Here is a 19,493-nt window from a genome sequence, read left to right as displayed (position 1 = left end):
GGGGTGCAACCACACATCAAGGTCAGTCCAAGGGTACCAGGACTGTGGTCTCCAAAGAGACTACAGTAGGCTGTCAGAGCGCTCTGCGAGTTGTATTCCCGTGCAATGAAACAGGTGTGCGATAAAATATAAAAATAGGAACTCAAGAGGATGTCCCTCCAGGGACTTTGATATATGTTTTTATATTTAAAGTGTCTTATTTGCTTGTGCCCGTTTTTCCTCTCAGTAATCTTTTGAGTGCTTCACTTTTTTCATTAACCTAAAATATGCGCTTACCTGAACTTTTTTGGCAAGAATGTGATTGTGGCAGTGCAACGAGCTGATTCACCAGTTCGAGGGGAGGAGTTCTCGTCCTGACTTTCCTGTGTGTTGTGTTAGAAGGCACTGTTTGCTTTAGGCTGCCTTGCTGTGAGCAGTTGTGAAAGACGTATCAATTGCGGTTTTGTCCTCAAAGACGGGATGACATAAATAGGGGAAGCCTGCTATGGAGCGCCTGAAGACGAACTTGCAGGAGTCGTTCGTGCCGGCGGACTCGCACCTGCTCTCTTCAGCTAGTCTTTTGTTTCTACCCTTTTCAGCCTTAACTCAGTAAGCAATAACTTCACGTGGAAATTCAGCATTGAGAGCAGTGGGACAAGAGATATAGATGACCCTTCTCAGGTAGCAGAGGCAACAATACAGTATTTCAAGGTTTAACTCTCTGGAAGTCTCTCGTGGGTTGTCTTGTTCTAAGCTCTGGTGGACAATGTCGGTCTCTGGTGTCACCCTCACCTTCTCTGTCTGGGACTATGTGGTCTTGGCTGCGATGCTGGTCATCTCTGCCTCTATTGGGCTATATTACGCCTTTGCTCACGGTGGGCAAAAGACAACATCCGAATTCCTGACCGGAGGAAGGAGTATGAGTGCCCTTCCGGTGGCACTGTCCCTCACCGCCAGTTTCATGTCCGCAGTGACCATCATGGGTACCCCCGCAGAAGTGTACCGCTACGGAGCGATATACGCCCTCTTTGGTTTTACCTATGCTTTTGTGGTCATCATTAGTGCCGAGATATTCCTCCCTGTTTTCTATCGACTGGGAATTACTAGTACTTATGAGGTAAGAGGCTGGAATTGTGCCATACCACCATTTCTATAACTATGCAAACATAATATAATGTGTTATCCAAAACATTTACTTAAGATGTGTTCTAGTATACCGTCAGACTTGACTAAACACGTTCTCGTATTAATTGCACGTTCACAGGGACTGTGTTCACAATCCAGGGCAGTATTCTGTAACAGAAATCTTTTGCAAGAATCCATTTTCTGTTTCATAAAGTTACAGAATTCCTCATGAAAGAATGTTCGAAAGTATTAATCTCAATAATATTCTGAAATTGAACAGTAATGTATTGTTAGAGCTGCATGACATGAAGGTGGAGTCTGTTGATAGTAAATGATGAGGATGAGAATTGTAGTATTGTCATTTTCAAGACTCTGTGTAAGGTAAAATAAGTGAAACTAATACCATGAAAGGCACGCCAACAAGAGTGCCTATTTGTTCTAAAAATTCAAAGAATTCATTTGGATACTGGAAAGTGTCTTAAGAAATGATTGAGGGGGATACATGTTATAAAGGGGGTCCAAAATGACTTTTGCAATTGGAGCCATCATTGAATTATTGCACAATAGATGCCAGCAACTACCGGACGGAATTACACTAGACACAAAGCTTTGCTTTACCCTTAAATTCCTTTATGATTTAATGAACATTCGTATGGCACGTTGTGAAATACAACCCTTTTAAAATGTTGAGGCTACATTAATAATCCATTTCCCAAAGGTATTCATGAATTGTAATTTGATTAAAAAATGGAACCTGACTGGCTGAGATGCTTATCAGCTCTCGCTACAGACACTTTTAACTGTCTATAGCAAGAGCATATGTCATCAATATATCAAAAGGAAGCATAACGACGTATGGACAGAGCGTGGGAGGGCTTTGAGTGATTCCTGTTAAGCCACTGGTGTTCATGAGTTTTCCATAGTTTGCCATTTCTTGAATGTGCTGTCCGTCATGGTGGTTACATTGTCCCTTTTGTCCGAGTACGAGTCCTTGCTCCATCAATCCCCTCTCTAATGGCATTTTATGCCATCACTAATTCCTATCACCTAATCAGATGCCAACTTTAGCACATCTCAATTCCCTCTTTAAATTTTTCATTTCTTTCCTTTTCATTTCTGTACTGTAAACCCTTCATCATTCTATATAGATTTCCTTTCATTTCTTCAAGTTGTATTTCCTCATACTTTCTTTTCTTTCCATTTTCATTCACTTCATACCTTTGTCTTTTCTTACAACATTTGAACCATATCATTATTGCTAAGACTAATAGTGTTATTCCCAAAATTGGTAATATTATTTGACCTATTTTGACAGACCTACTGTCTTTCATATGCTTACCGTGGGTTTGGATCCTTCTCCTTCGACCATTTGCATCTCATAGTCAACCTCTTTAAGTCACATGCATGATGCGTTGTCGATCATGTCTTACCCCACCTCAGTGGAGTATTTCTTATTCACACATTACTATTGGTTGTTCGAGTTTATATTCGGCCTCCAAATGAGTGCTTTCCTTGAACTATTTTCCCACTGGTGCAAACTTTAAAGAAGATTGATATATCCTACCATGTCTAACCTATTTTACTATAGCTAGACTACCAAACCTACAATACCTAACCTCCCACACATAAAATACCACACCTAACCCCCTACCATACCCTTCCGTTCATACTTAACTGCCATACCTACCTACCATATCTAACTACCATTCTTAACTTATTTTATCTAACATAGATATCATGGCTAGCCAACCATACCTTCCATCCTCACCTTCTATAAACTATCATACCTAACATAGCTAACCTAACATACCTATCCTATCTCTAAGACATTGGGTTATTGGGTGAGGAGGGTGGGAACCCTTCTCAAGCAACAACCACAATCTTTGTCAGGGTGAACCACAAAAAAGTCACTAAATTAACTTGTGCTTAACCCTCTGCTACCTTGGCACAAAGCAGTCAGGCTTAACATACACGCAACATGTAAAGTATTTATGCAGCACACAAACAGTAATAAAGTGAAAACTCAAAAAACAACAACACAAGAGAAATCCCACACCAATCTAGAAAAGGTGTGTATGTTTTAATAAATAAAATGAGACCAGAATAACAAAAATCTGATAAGTAGAACTGGAGATATGAAATTTCAAAGTCTAAAGTGAGAATAGAGGCAAAAAGCACAAAGCAGCAAGTGGGGTAACTTTGTCCTGACTTACCGGGACAAAGTCACAAGTTCAGGCCGACTGCGGTGGAGTGAGGGCCGGATACAGGACTGAATTCAGCCCACTGGACAATGAAGCTAGTTGCACTTGGGCTGAGATTTGTGGACCTGCATTGTGCTGCATCGTTTTGTGTCGGTTCCAATGAGGTCATCGATCAGGAGTTGCGAGGTGCTGCGAGGCCAGGTCCTGCTTTTAGTTACGTTGCACTGTGTGTTCTGATGAGGCCGATGATCAGGAGTTGCGAGGAGTTGCAATGTGAGGTCCTGCGTCTAGTTGCAATAAGCTGTATGTGTTCCGATGAGGCCGCTGATCAGGAGCTATGAGGTGTTGCAATGCGATGTCCTGTGTCATGTTACATAGCGCTGCGTTGGTTTTGAGGGAACCCGTTGTTGGACAAGGAGGAGTAGACTAATGCCAGCCGAATGTCCAGGACCTGGGGATTGCTTGGGGATCAGGACTCACTCCGCTGAGGCCAGCAGCAGGGCACAGACAGGTCCATATCAGTCTGGTCAGCTAGGCAGATGCAAGCCAGATCTCTGGAGCTTGATATGTCCCTACAGCTCACACAGGAGGTCAGCCAGCTAGTTCTTGGAGTACATCTGGTTGTCCTGGGTTCAATGAGCAGGTCCAGGCTTCTTTCCTCAAGCAGCAGGGAAGCAGGGCAGCCCTTATGTAACAAGGCAGCCATTTTAGAAGCAGGGCAGATGAGCAATTCATCTTCTGAGCTTTCCATAGGTCCAGAAGTGATCTGATGAGTGGTTCAGGGGGTCCAGTATTTATACCTGGTGCCAGCCTATGAAGTCCTTATACTAGCCAACATCTGGTTCTGGAAAGTTCTTCCCGTACCCTGTCAATGCTCCAAGTAGTCTGGGGTGACAAAGATTTGTGTCAGGTTCCTCTGTGTGTTTGCTGGAGGTAGCCCTTTGAAATGTAAGTGAGGCAGTAAACAGCTCCACTCCAACCATCCTGGCAGGAAGGCACACCCTGCCAACACTTTGTCTCTCTGTGTCTCACTGTCTAGGAGGAATACACAAAGGCCAACAGCTAAGCTATTAAGTATTCACAGTCATATGAGCCAGATTACTGACAGAAGACACAAATGGTTAGGACACGAACATGCCAAAATTATAAAAGTCAGCACAACAGAATTGTGACTTAAATTCTGACTTTTCTATTAAAGAGGATTTTACATTACAATTCATTTGAGTGCAAACATTATTTCTATCTGTTCCCAAACTTAAGTTATCACTTATTAAGAATAATAAGGTAACCTAATGTTATCCTGTGGGAGAGATAGGTCTTGCAAAAGTGAAAAATTAATTTAGGACTTTTTTCACCACCAGGACCTGTAAAACGTAAATCTTGGGGGTGACTTATATGTATCAAAGAGGAAGGTTTCAGCCTGGTAAAAGGTTTATTTCATCAGGTCAAAATGGTGTTTAAAACTGCATTCCAGGCTGCCGTAGGAGGGCTGAAACTTGTTTAAAAGCTATTTTATTGGGTGGCACAACAAGTGCTGCAGGCCCATTAGTATCATTTAATTTACAGGCCCTGGGTGCATATAGTAGGTTCCCTTTACTAGGGTCTGACACATAAAAAGAATTGGCAATTAGGCATAGGCCAATTTTGCCATAATTTAGGGAGAGTGCAAGCACACTATAGTACTGGTTAGCAGTGGTAAAGTGCAGAGTCCTAAAGCCAGCAAAACCAAATTCAGCTAAACAGGAGGGGTGAAGGCAAAAAGTTTGAGGGACTACCACCCAAGAGTGTTTGGTTTAACAATACCAACCGACAAAGAAACCTACCATACATACCTACCATTATTACCATACATACCTACCTACCATAATTACAATACCTTGCCTTCTATTCCTAACCTGATATAGTATACCTGACCTAACATACCATACCTACCATACTTAATCCCCCATACCTAACCTATCTACTATATATCAACTACCATACCTACTATAACAAACCTACCTCCACCTCTGCAGTGCTTATATCTTAAGCCTGTCCTGGCGTAGCCTGCTATAGAAACTACCTGTGTCTATCATGAGAGACCTCTAGTAATAGACTACACTACTGCAGCCTTTATGAGGAAGGTGATGATTGCTGATTATGAAGGACATGAAAATATGAGTGCCTTTGCTTCTTTAAAAATAACATCACCAATTAGCTTTACGAATGCTTGTTTCATCTGCTGCCACTGCCATTTTGCAAACATTCCAGGGAAAAGTAAAAAACAAACAGAAATGCACATTTCCATCTAGTTTTGTGCTTGGGATGAAACAAAAACAGTATTTGGAATGAACAAAAACTGTAGGGGCGGCAATGCCTGCCAAGTCCTTAGCCACCTGTTTCGTAATCAAGAGGGCACACAGGGCCCTGCTTCAGAGGCCGTCACCGGGGCCTCCAGCTTGATCTATAATTGCACGCATACTCAATTATCTAGACAGGGATGCCAAGCGCCATCACTCTTGACCTCAAGACTCAATTTAGTTGCAATCCCACAAAATAATGATTTTTGCGGACTACACCAAACTAGTCCAGAATCAATGCAGGTCATTTATTGAAGCAAAGAAAAGGCTATGTAGCCTTAACATTCGATGCATGCTGTAATTCCTCAACAAATCCAATCCAAGACTTTCTTCTTTGATAACCTGGAGGTGATGTTTCAGTAGGCCAACGAGCGGTGCCAGCCTCGATCACTCACTCCACCTCCTCTGTCGGCGGCTACTCCAGGGGGCGCCGGGCCGGCCCTCTTCACGACGAACAAGGAATGAGGGGAACAACAGTAACCGCTTGCTCTCCTCCTGGGCAGGAAACTCGAGGATGCAACTAAAACACCCAGTCCCCATGCTGAGTTGTTTGGGACAGTTTTGATACCTCCAGATGCAGAGATGACGAGATCTGCCTCACCTGATCATGTACCTGCCTAACGAGCTGGGGGCGGGCCAATGTATGGATCTGTTGCGACGTGCGGCATGCATGTCCAGCTTCCTGCGCCGCCAGCAGCTGAGGGTGAGTGACTGCACGTACAATTTATATTTGTTTCAGGCCCGCGGGGCTTGGACTCCAACAACAGGTGGACCTCCCCATGTGTAAACCTCTCTCGCCAGATAGAGCCTGGACTCTGATGCTGATCAGTCGACTCCGATATTAGTTTGTTAGGGGTGGGAATAATTTGGACCTGAGAGTACCGGTACCCCGTTGGTGTTGGAGTCTGTCCTGCCCCGCAATACGTACTTCATTTTCTTGAAGTATAGGTTGGGGGGAGGTTGGGATGACTATGGTTATTGTTCTGGTTTATTCTATTGTTTATAGCTTTTCTTTAAGTTGATGGCGTGCTCCCGCTACATTCAATAGATACTGCTCCACATACCACCAAAACTTTCTGGGCCTGTCGTCCCACATGTTTCTACTTTGATGATTTTGAACGGTCTTTCAAATATTCTTTGCCTTTTTTCATTGAAATCACATATTAAATTGCTAACGGGCAAGTAACCTCCTTGCCCCAAGCCAGGTCCAAAATGTGAATTAAGAGGGGACTATTCCTAGCAATCACGGTGAATGACTGTCTTGTTGGTGGGCACCCTGACTATTGACCCTAGACCATCGATAGGACATAATATTGAGGACAATAATAGCGAAAACAATATGGACAGGTACACGTAACTCCACATATATGTATCTGTGCAGTATATATGTTTTCATGGTACATGGATGAGGAGTTAGGAATAGTAAATCTACACTTCCCTAAATGCATTTACCTTTCGATATTTTCTCCCGCGATATTCTGTCCTCGATGTTCTTCTATCACGGTATTCTGGGAGTCGATATAAAGTAGTGCATTCTTTCTTGTATGCTTAGGTGAATTATATATGAGCTTCATATTAATATCTATCATTCCCTTGAACCCATTGTAGACTTAGTCAGTGAACCCAGGGAGAAATACAATTAATTGCACAAGCCACACAGGTAATAAAATAGAAGCAAGATCCCTCCAGGCAAATTCATTTGAGACATACTGCTTACGCACTTAGCTTCAGTGGTGTGAAAAAGCGACTATAGCAAGGCTATAAATCAACTTTAACATATTAACACACAGGCACCTTGCACATTGCATAATTGCCAAAATGACTAATTCTTTGAATTATAACTTGTATTTCAAGTAGGCATCTTCACCAGACAATTGATATCCGCATGGGAATCTTTTATGATGCAGAAAACAACCAAAGCTGAAGTTTAGCTCCCACATGCACAAGCCAAACCAGACACACCCATCACTTCGGCACCGCCTAATATCTAAAGAAAGTCACAGAATGTACTAGCACAGCAGGAACCGGCAACGTGGATTTTTTGGGATCTCCCACAAAATAAAGTCTGCTTTGTCCACAGTGCTGTAGCAGAAACAAAATCCCTGGAGTGATTGCATGGTCCTGATGGAACCAAGTGTACAGGAATTCCTGAGCCACTTACACTTCCCACCCCGACAAACAAAACAGATCATTACCACAGCCAGCACAAAAAGATCACCGCCAAGCACACTGGAAACATTGTGGAACATCGCAGGAATCCAAAATTAAATATCTAATATAGAAACTGTCAAATACTTGAGAAAGATCTACCTCATTGCAATGCAGGAGACCTGGGCAGAGAACTCTCTGCCCTTAATGGATATTTGGAATACATCAATCCAGCTATCAGAACCAGCTCCACGGGCAGACCAAAAGGAGGGCTCTTGATTTATGTCTCTGCACCCCTGAACGCAAAGGTAGAATAGCTACACTCCTAGAAACCCTGGCTGCAGGTCGTCAAAATAGATAATTGTATATGCGGTGACATATGGCCGCTTGTCCTGACATCTATATCAACCCAGCATACAGGGAAAAGTTTGTTGCCTTTTCAAAATTTGAAATAGTCAAGAACAACCTGATGAAAGACCACAACACACACCATATGATAATTACTGGGCACTTTAACTTAAATCTTTTCCATACGTGAACCATAGAAGAAAATGTCATAGCACAAAACAAAGTATGGAATATTCCAGAGCAGGCAATCCTGGCTTTAAGAAGAAACAACTTCCAAGGATCCCGCCTAGCCTCCCTCCTAGCTGCACGAGGATTAAGCGTACTGAATGGAGGAATTCCAGACCCCCTGCCCGGACATATATCTCACAAAAGACTGCCACTATAATAGACTACACCGCAGCCTCATTAGCCTTATTCAAATCCAATACAGACTTCAGGATCGAAGACTGGGAGGAGAGCGACCTCAACCCACAATCCATAACTATGACCTGCAAGTACAATACCCATGACTCAGCTACTATATTTATCTCCAATTTAAGATCAGAAAACCTGAAAGGATTGGAATGGCAAACTAGGTCACAGGAAGACATCCTGGATAATGCACATCCCAGTTGGAGGAGTAACCATTTACTAAGCTTAACGCAACCCCGAACTGAGAGCAATACTGTAACGCGCTTTTGGATATGTACGGTAGAAACAACCTCTCACCACATCACTGCTAAGGGGAAAGAACCCCCTTGGGTGTCACGACAACTAGGCAAGTTGAACAAAAAGTTAAACAGAGGGTACTGTCAATTAAAAAACAATTGCTTCATCGACGGAGCCAACAGGGGGTCGCTAACTGAAAGCTGACGGTCTGCTTGTCTCTAAATGCGGCAGGCAGGCCAAGGGTTTGGCAGATAGGGTACTTTGTCGCACTTACAATGAAGTAACCTGTCCACAAAACTCTAAATCACCCCTAGGATGTCCTGTTGTCTCTCAGGCAGGCAGAAGATGGATCATGATTGCTTTTGGTGACCAGTCGTTAGATATGTCCTTTGATTAACATGGAAATCTTTTTAGATTCTCCTCCAGGACAGGCCCTTGAGGATGGTATTTTCTGGTGCCATATTGTCACCTATATTGATTGCAATCTGGTAGCAGGCCAAGCCATGTCCTTCCTAGAAACCCTCTATTAAGGACAACAGCCCCAACCTTTTTTGGATTTTAGACTTTTAGTGTGCATTATGCTGATTGGAAGTGTGCTACTGACCAAATGCCAAAGACTGGGATATAAGACTTATTTGTTCCTGCATTGTGAAAGATTTGGGTGAGATGTTCTTAGTGAGAAGAATATGTCGGTAGGACTGGTTTTGTATAAACATGCAGTACCAGCTTGGTATTGAGTAGAGGGAAGCAACATTGGTCAGCCACTTGCCTTTTAGAATTACAGAAGTGACTTTGGAGTTGGGTGAGAGTGAATAGTAAAAGAATGGGAGCATGAAAGAGGCAACAATGAGATAGTTTAGGAGGACCCTTGTCTAGTACCAGTTACCTTGAAAAAACTCATGAGATAAGGAAGTTTTAGCTGCATGGCACTTCCAAGCATTTGATGGGATGAGTGTATTGGAAGAAGATGGCAACTTTTAAGGAACTCTTCATTTAGTGAGCAGATTTGCATTGGTACTTTGCAGCTTCCCAGTACCCAAACCCAAAGCACATGGTTTTGGGCTGCTCTATAGTGGTTTGCCAAAAGGATGAACCAAAAGTGACAAATGAATAGAGAGACAAAATGATGGGTGACAATTCTTTTTTAAAAATCCATCCACCCATCCTGCTTTTATTCCTTGCCCTCACTTACTAATCACTAAGGGCCTCTTTCAGAGGCTGGGGGATGCCCCATTTGTTGATATCACAGATCCTTCTTCCCATTTAGAGGTGGTGGAACGAGCGAATTTGAAAATTATATTTTGCAATGGTCAGTGCAAATGTCAAATAAAGACTAATACAAAATTGCCAAGAACCTGTGCAAAATTGTAACTTTGATAACTCTTGTCTTTTAATTGTCATATGTTATGTGGACTTTATGTTAATAATAAAAAAATATTAATAACAGCCATTGACAATTCCAGTAGGTCGGGCTTATGAATGAAATAGCCTCTTCAGACATTGGTGAGTTCAGGACTCAATAAGTCATCATAAATGGACTATGTTCCTCATCCTTGCATACACAGATCATTCATTTAACCACTGACTCATACTTGCATTCTCTCATGTACCCGTACACAGTCAAACACACACAAACTGATCACACATGTGCAAGATAAAGTAAAAGAACAATAGTAGAAAAAGAAAACATGGTGGTACCAAATAAAATGCAATAGAAAAATAAAATGGAACATATCATCAGGTGGTTGTCTTGCAATGATATTGTGCATAGTGCATCATTGTTATAAAGTTCCTGCATAGCAGTCTGCTTGGAAGCAAAGCATTTGCTATTTTGGAATAGTAAAACAATGATGAATGCTATATACAATACCATTCCAAAATGACCCCTAGATTTAGAAGTGGTGACAGACTGGGATGCAGTGCACTGCAGAGGAAATGAGCATCACATAGACCAGCGAGCTGGAGTACACACTATAAAAATCAATATAATAGAATGGGAAGGAATATATGAAAGAGTACCTATCAAAAGGCAAAATGGAAAATAAAGGACTGGCCCACCAGCCTTGGCATTGAAGTGCAAAAAAAGGCTGTCCCTCATGGAGCAATAGCGCCAATGGCGATAGTTGGCAGAATCGTTGCTTCCATCCATGACAGCATGCATCATGGGGCAGAGTATGAACAACACTTGAACAGACCAATGACAGAAGAAGGGTGACTCAAAGCCCCCTATATATGGATATATATATATTTATGTGTATACACTTTTTAGGTATTTGTTTTGATCAGACCCTCCTAAGAGGGTGTAGCAAGGAGTATTACAGTGCAAATCTTTTACCCCTAGGGTTTATCAAGGGGGGGAAATCAACACCAAAACCCTGCAATTCCATATAGCAAAATACCTGTCTACAGCTTTTACCATGGTGTAAAAACAATCCAGTCTAGAAATGCCGCTATTGGCTTTAACATATGCTTTTCATGATAAATAAGTCAGATCTCCTGCCTTTGTCATAACAATTCATAATAAACAGATCAAACATGTTGATTCGAACATGCATTTTCCTAATCAACCAATCAAACCTATAGCCTTTTTTGTTGGCTCTCCCCATAATCAACTCAGGTTTCTGTATTGAGCCTAAGAATTCTCACAAGGCAGCCCAACAGGCATACAGTCCTAAAATGAAAATTATGTACAAAATGAAAGTTGGGAAAACAATATATTACACCCCCTAAATGTTCTTAACTAATGTTATCAAAGTACACATCTTCTACCTTCAGTATTTGCCAGAAAGTCTAACGAACGCCCAGAACTTTGCAACTACACTATCTGATCTATGAGATTGCATCTAACAAAATATCAACTAAAGGCTTTAACTTAATGTAATAACAATCCACCCATAAATGCCTATTGGCTTTAACATGTGCTTTTCACAATAAATATTTCAGGCCTGCTATTTTTGTCGTAACTTTTCATAATGAACAGAGCAGGCCTGCGATCTTCATTTTCACCATAACCATCACACTTCTGCAGTATTGAGCATATTTTTCTACAAGGTGAAAATGTGATGAAAGCACTCTTCTTCAGAGGAAGCACTCACCTTCTGCCCAATCAGATGTTGTACTCAAGTTAATTAACATGTGGGTGGAACTAAAGCACCTCTGCCAGCAGTACTTCTGAAATCTCTTTTCTAGTTGATCACATAGGGTCTGGTGACAGCAGTGCCGTCAAGCCAGACCTGACAAGTATTAAAAACAATTGTCTTGCATTAGTGAAAAGTTACTCAACATGGAATTCTGTGATCTGTTTCGTGATGTTTTGTGCAAGTTGCCTGAACCTTCCCTACTTTTGGTTTTACAGAGTCAATATTTGTCGACTCTGTCTAAATCATACAGAAATACTTCCTGTAGTGAGTGGGACACTGTAAATGTACTTCATTGTCCCCATTGCTCCTTATCTCTCAGCTTCCTGGTTCTTTCAATATACCAGGAAACGAATCATAAAAGGGTCTGCCCTTCCAGCCAATCAATTAACAGGTGGTTTCCCCAGAGCAAATTTTGAAGGAGCACATTGTTGTGAGAGTGCCCTGAACTTAAAATGTTGACATAAGGCAAAGCCCTGTACTGATGAGATGAACCCACTGCCCTATACAAGAGAGGAAACATAATGCCGTCGCTTTCGCTTTGTCTGAGTGGTGAGAGGAGGATTTCTTTATTGTTTAGAGGAAGTGTCTTAATGCATTTTTAGGTGGAGAAATAGTATGTTCGAGAAGGAATTAGTAACAGTGTCAAGGCGAGCCTGATGAGAGACAGGTCTTGAGAGACTTACTCATATCAGTAAGGATGTCCCCACCTTCAGAGGCTAAGAGGGAGACATCCAAGTTGGAGGAGTTTGGGGTCGCTGTGGACAAAAGTTTATTATTAAAATTGCTAAGTGACTGTCATGGGGCCAGCAGCATGTATAGGGCCTCTATTCAACATGGAGGAGTTGAAGGCCGAGAGAAATTTGAGATCTGAGGTCTTAAATATGGCAAGGACAGTGAGGTTAGTGGGGACAATAGGAAGGAGACACGAGTTGAAAGATAAGGGGGCATATTCACAAGGAGCTATAGCCGAATTAACGGCACTTTATTGCAGCCAAAGACGAGATAAAAATACCTCCCTATTCACAAGCCTGTGTAAACAGCCCACAGCACCAGTTTACCCGCGATAGCACCCTCAAAAACATCGCCACAGAGGACCCGTGCAAAAATCCATGACAACATCACATCACAACATTCTCAACCATCAGACAGAACTGCGCTAAAAACCCAAAACAGGCGATAAGGCGCGTTAACACCAGGAAATCTACACCTGCTCTGACCTAGTGTAAAGTCGGACTCAGCCTGCACCACAAAAGAGAGACCAGCCCAGGGCCACACGCGAAGGGCAACAGAAGCCATGGAGCCACCCATCATGAGGCCCAGACACCCAAGAGGGCCACAACACCCTCTGACACCACACCCAGGCCCGCAACACCCCCAGCTCCCCGTGACCACCCCCAACCCCGGGCCAAGAAACAGCACACCAACACCACGAATCCCAATACAAACATTTTGTCTGATGTCGCACAAGCAGGAAAATCAACAGACATGCGTGGCCAGTAAATGGAGACTCAGTCACACAGCAATGCAAGCACCAACACAAAACACCATAGAAACAAAAGCCCAGACAACCCATAGGATGAGCCCTAGCGGCTCCTCACTGGACAATCCGTAGCACACTGCCTGGAAGACCAAATACAAGAGAAGAAGGTGTGCCATGCGCCCAATAAAGGAAAGAGAGGGAGAGAGACGGAGTGAGATTGCACAAGCAGCGCAAGGCCCCTGGGGGCATCTGCCTCCACATGCCAACATGTGTGTGTGTATCGCCATCCTTACACCATGAGCCCAAGGCTGTGTCCCAATCTCAGCGCCAAATTCACATCACATTCCCAAAATGCTAGTAGTAGTCAGACAAACATCAGGGATAAAAGCTCCATTGTCACAATGCAGAAGGCGGGAGGACACCTGCACCTCTGACCTTGGTCCAGAACGTGCCTGGAACACCCTGAGAGAGATGCCATGGCAGACGAGGATGACTCCCACACCACGCATTCCCCAAATGAACTATCCTACTCGTCCACACCCCACACACAGAAGCCCCTGCCTGTGGTACCCCCGCATGGCATGCCCTTGACACGCATGGAAACAGCAACCCACTCTCCCCAACTTTGCACACACAACCCAATCATTGCTCAGAGCTGTGGCATATTCTCCACACAACTGCCGCAGTTCAGAAGAGTGCCCGTTCCACGAGACGCACCAACGCAATGGCAGGCCATACCGGGCACATGCACAACCCCCGTCATGTGGAACAGTAGCATTCACGTATGCTGCATTTACTGGGTACAGTGTCACTGGCAGTGCTGCGGCTCAGCTTCCACAATGCCTACGTCACATGCGTCCAGCCCTGGTTCCACTGCCAAACATGCACATTCGAGTGTCCCATAGATGTCTGCCTATCCAACACAACTGTTGATGAATTGGACTATGACTTGTGTCTGCCCCCCCTGTTGGATCACGAACAGGAGTGTAACCGAGACATCCGTGCATGGGATGCCTTGACATACTGCATATATATTGGCAGCTGTGCATGGGAGATTGCACAATTCCTTGTGTGCAGTGACCACATCGAGGCGCTCCCCTATTGGGCTGTGTTGCAGATTGGGGAAACGGCGTGGGCTGAGCACACCTGCCCGGACCACTTAATGGATTGGCTCACCCTGGGGTTCCTTGAACAGGACAACAACGTACTATTGGAACACCTTGTACATGAAGCTGCACGAGCATTCATGGACGAGTAACTACGTTCCTGCAGCCACATCCGATTGGCACCCACAGCACATGTCCCAACAACTTGTTGCATCGTGGGGATAGCTCACACATCCCACCACAACAGAGGATACGTCTGCCTTCGTCCGGGCTCTGGATGCATGTGCGTGGACCAACGTGTGTGTACACACACCTGTTCAAGGTGATGCAGGTCCATGCCCGGTGCAACACAGCGTCGTTTGGCAACTTTGCCAATTCGGACACACTGTTGGGGAGAGAACACACATGGCAATGTAGCATGACATGTGAACCTGTCTGACCCTCACACCTGATCACTGTCACAAGAGCAGACAATCGGCGCACTCCAGAGGCAGAGCACTATGCAGATCCCATGGGCAGTGAGTCGTGCCCCCTCACACAGGGAAATGGGCAGACGCCAAACAATACATGACTCATCCAGCAAGGCAAAGTGGGCTGAAAGTGTTCGCATCCATGATGAATGGTGCCCATTTTAGCCCCAACATTTTCTGAACTTCGACATGTACCCACACATGTAAGTGTCTTCAGCAGGCCCCTGCCTGTTGTGGCCCTTGCCTCATCTGTACTGACTGTACTGACACGCACATGCCAATGAAGTCTATGCAACTCCACTGGTGTCTAACTGTGAGGTGTGTTGTTTGGATTGTCCACTCTTGCGCCATAATGAGCATCATCCCTACACAGGGAGGGACTGACTGACACATGTGCAATGGGGGAGTGTCACTTTGGCAAGCTCCACCTCTGTGAGCCAGACATTGTTATTGGATATGTGCTGGACGCCATGTACACTTACGTGACTTCAGCAATGTGAGTATGGTGTCTAACCCCTGACCATGTGGAGCAATGTCATATATCACAAAAGAATGTGTCCACACAGATGTGTGTGAGTAGGTATGCGACGTGAACTTCTGGTGTCACATGTGCTGTAGAACATCACTCCTGGCCTGCTTTCGTTTGAGTCAGTCCTACACACAGCCCTATTCAATACATGGACGTGTGCCTATGTTGGGGGTTGTGAGATTGTTGTTGATGTGCAATGGGGCCATAGCTAGTACTCACCTTCACAGTCATCCAATTGGCCATGTGTCTCAGGGATACACATGCGCATAGATGTCAGTTACCATGGTGTATCTTCATGTGCAATCATTGTACCTACATCCAGCCATACCTCCATACATGAGTGAACATAGTGATGACACATCTGGGTGATTTAGAATGTTTTATTCACATTCAGGTGATTGCGGGAGCTGGGACTGTACATGACCATCCAAGCCCACATCACATGGAAGCCCAGTGGTGTGCCAACCAGAGTCCTTTGGGGATTGGGGAAGTCGCAGAGTGTTCCGGGGGTCACTATGAGGTGTTTCCCAGGCCATGATGCATAGGTCGTAACCAGGCAGGGACAGGCCATACGGCGGTGATGGCTGCTACTGCCTCCTTCCTCACACAGTAGTTCACATCCCCTTCTTACTCCCCTAATAAGTGTTCTGTGTCCGGTGTGCCCGGTGTGTGTGGCGGGGTGATGGCTGCATCACTGTGTGCCACTGACACATCAGACTGCAAAGGTGATGGGGCAGCATCACTGTGTGCCACGGACACATCAGGGGTCGGAGCTGTGTGTGTCGATGTTCCCGCTGCAGTCATCTGGGAACGGCTCAGTGGCAGCAATGGCAAGATGAAGTACTGCAGGGCATTGAAGTCCCCAGCTACTACTCGCTAGTGTCCATCCGTGTCAGACATCCTTCCAGCCTGCATCCACTCCATGGTCTCCATTGACCTCCGCATCTGTCCCAACTCTGTGCTGTCATGGCTGGTGCCTGTCTGCCAACACAGTTCTTGTGTACGATTCATGGCACCAGCGAGGTCAGCCAAGGTCTGTGGTGGAGCATGGTGCGGACAGGGGGTGTCCGATAGGGACTGTACATGGTCCATGATGGGACTCAGACACCCACGTATGGCATCGAGTTTGGCTGCCATGAGCTCAAAACCCACCCGCAGCTGGGAAGACCACACACATTTGTATGTGCTCCATGTATTGGTCGGGAGGGTCCTGGGAGACAGCTGTGGTGGTGTGTGTTTCCTGCTGTGTGGTCTGTACAGGTGGTGGGGTCACTCGTGGCAGCTGGCCTGCCCTGCTCCTGGTGATGGGGTGCAGAAGCTGTCCAGTATCCATTGGAGGGTATCTTGACATATGTGCAGGTTGTCCTCTACATCATCAATGATGGGGTTTGTGTTCTACTCTGCAGTAACTGTTGATTGTACCTCTGCAATGTTAAGGGGAGATGCAGGTTAACAGGGTTTCACATGTATGTTGTTGATTTACATATGTTTGCGTTCAGACTGAATTCCAATGTGCATTATGAATGTTTTGGGGGAGCTGGCTATTTGATGGCAGTCAGTGTGTTTTCCAAATACATAACGGATGTGTGGTGGTATCCGTTCATTATCATCACACTGTGTCAGGCAATGCCAGATGTGAGTGGATTATTACTACGCACGAGCGGAACATGTTGCGGGCTCTGTCCTGTGGTGCTGGTGTTGCACATTGTACCACATTGCCGTTGTTGCTGATGTCCTGTGATTGTTACATTGTGGATGCATTGCAACTCTCATTTCGAGTGGCCTTCTCCCTTTGAAGCGGTATGCCTTTGAATTGTGTGCTTTTCGGGGCCTGATTTGCTTTTGACTTAGGTCATGTGTGCTCTCCGACAGATTTTGTGGCCTGGTGCATTGTTCGTCTGCTGCGTGTGTATTGTAAGGCATGGGTTGTGGGTGCACGGGGACATGTCAGGGTGTGACCTGCTCCTTTATGGATGTGATCCGCATTAGGCTACCTCCATGTCGATTCGTGGGCCATGTCATTTTTTTTGGCTGCTGCCATGCTATCGGACATGCAGTGTTATTTGCATAGTCAGTCTGGGTCACAGAGCAGCTGCTTTGCTGGATTTGGCACATGTGCATGGGTCGGTGGTGATATTGGTGATGGGGGGGCTCTGTGCACATTGTAGATGGGGGCCTACTTGGCGTTTCTATGTGTGCTGCAGTGTGCCAAGGCAATCAGGGACATGTTCCACGGTCATTGTGGTCATGCAGTGTGCTATGCATACTTGTGCATGTGTGCCATTGTGCCCATCTCCCCCCGCCCCTCCGTCCCTGGTTGTTACTCACCCTGTTGGGTCAGGTCATATTGTGCTGTGTCCATGCCCCCCAATCCTGCCACCATCTCATCACTGCAGACTGTTGCCACCATTTGCTCCAGCTCATCCAGCTCCTCCTGTGTCACAGGACTGCCACCTCCAGTCGCCGTTGCTGCCTCCCTGTTGTCGTCGAGCTTATGTTTGGTCTGACTTTCCAGATCATGCCAGCACCTCTTGACCTCCTCCAGTGACCTCCTGGACACTCCGACTGCATTGACGTTGGTTAGGATGGCCTGCCATATTTTGGTTTGGGTTGCCAGTGGAGGTGACAAACAGTTGTTGATGGTGTTTGGTCACCCCTGTGAAAAGGATCCGGTCTGTGCTAAAAGGGGTATGCAGTTCCTAAGGGGCCGGGAAAGACAGGTCTTGCTTCGTGATGCCCTCACACTACCCGAAGGATGTCATGCTTCATCGTTGGGCTTTGCTCCTCGTCGGGCCGGCACTGCAATGCCTGCCAGGATCACCGTAAACGGGGCTCTTTGGCGGAGATCTTTTAGAAGAAGCCGTGTGGTGCGTGCAGGTGAGAGGGCAAGGGTAGTGCACAGTTGGTGGATATTAAAATTAGTCTGGAGCAGTCCTAGTCAAAAATGTTTAATGTTTGAGGTAGTTCCAACTTGGTTAAAAGTATGTTGATACCCTATGTGGATGCAATGTTCCTAGAGGGCTATCGCTGTGAGATGGGTCAACATGTTTCGTGCCTTTGTTGCTCTTAACGAGTCGTGTGGCACTTCTTCAGGACCTATGTAAATGCGTGGTGCACTACTAGAAGTCTGGTTCCAAAATTGTTGGGTGGTGACCAGACAACATAGAGTGGCGCCCTAGTAGACCTATACTGGGCGGCAGAGGAAGACCCTCAGTATAAAGGTCTATGGCCTGACGGGGGAAGTAACAGAGCACGCTGTTGCTCTTAAGGGCTGGGTAGACGGCAACTAGCTGTGATCCTACCCTCGCTCTGGGCCTCTGCGGACTAAACCCCATCTTCCTCTTCCTCTTGTCCTTGCCCTTCCACAAATGCAGGTATCCTGACTGGTCCTCCGTGGGGCTTGTGGAGTCCGGCTTGTCCTCTGCACCCGGTCGAGGTGCATCCATGTTGCTACACAGTTTGAACTGTTTTTTGGCTTTTTTTTTCTTGCATTTATGTTGCTTTGTCCCGCCAGATGTGTGGGATTTGCAGGCCTGTGGCTGGTCTTAGCTAATTTGTGTACCTTGATTGTCCTCATCGCATGATTTTTTGCATTTGAGTTTCTCATGTTTGCGGCGTGGCGTCGATTTTGACGCTGACATTTGACGTGTTATCCGGTGTCTATCGCATGCTACCGCCTTGTTGTGAATTCCACGTTGACACAGGGTTATTTTCCCGTGATGGGCTGCGATTTTGAAAGTTGCGTTACGCTACTCTTGCGGTAGTTATCACACGTTCTTGTGAATACACCCCAAGGTGTTCAAACCCTGAGGGATTTGAGATTGAGTGAGAATTAACAGCCGTCACAGAGGACAAGCTGGAATTGCAATATCATGACAGAGAGATGTGGAGAGGTCTGGGCACCCGACTGGTGACAATAGAGGGAGTCTTTAGTGGTGTTTGATGACATCCAGTAACCTGGTTTGAATTTGAAGGGAGAA

General features: G+C 45.3%; 1 protein-coding gene across 1 annotated transcript in view; it reads left to right on the top strand.

Annotated features, from left to right (window-relative positions):
- The first annotated feature begins 371 nt into the window (after nt 1-371).
- Nucleotides 372-19,493, top strand: part of LOC146855938 (sodium-coupled monocarboxylate transporter 1-like) — a 251,585-nt gene continuing 232,463 nt past the window's right edge. Inside the window, exon 1 of the mRNA XM_085653895.1 lies at nt 372-1,096. Within this exon, the coding sequence (XP_085510021.1) occupies nt 746-1,096 (351 nt within the window). The 5' untranslated portion in view covers nt 372-745. The remainder of the gene's footprint in view (nt 1,097-19,493) is intronic.

This window comes from Triturus cristatus, chromosome 4_1 (assembly GCF_964204655.1).
Source record: "Triturus cristatus chromosome 4_1, aTriCri1.1, whole genome shotgun sequence".
In the NCBI taxonomy this organism is placed as follows: Eukaryota; Metazoa; Chordata; class Amphibia; order Caudata; family Salamandridae; genus Triturus; species Triturus cristatus.
This window is presented reverse-complemented; position numbering and strand designations above follow the sequence as displayed.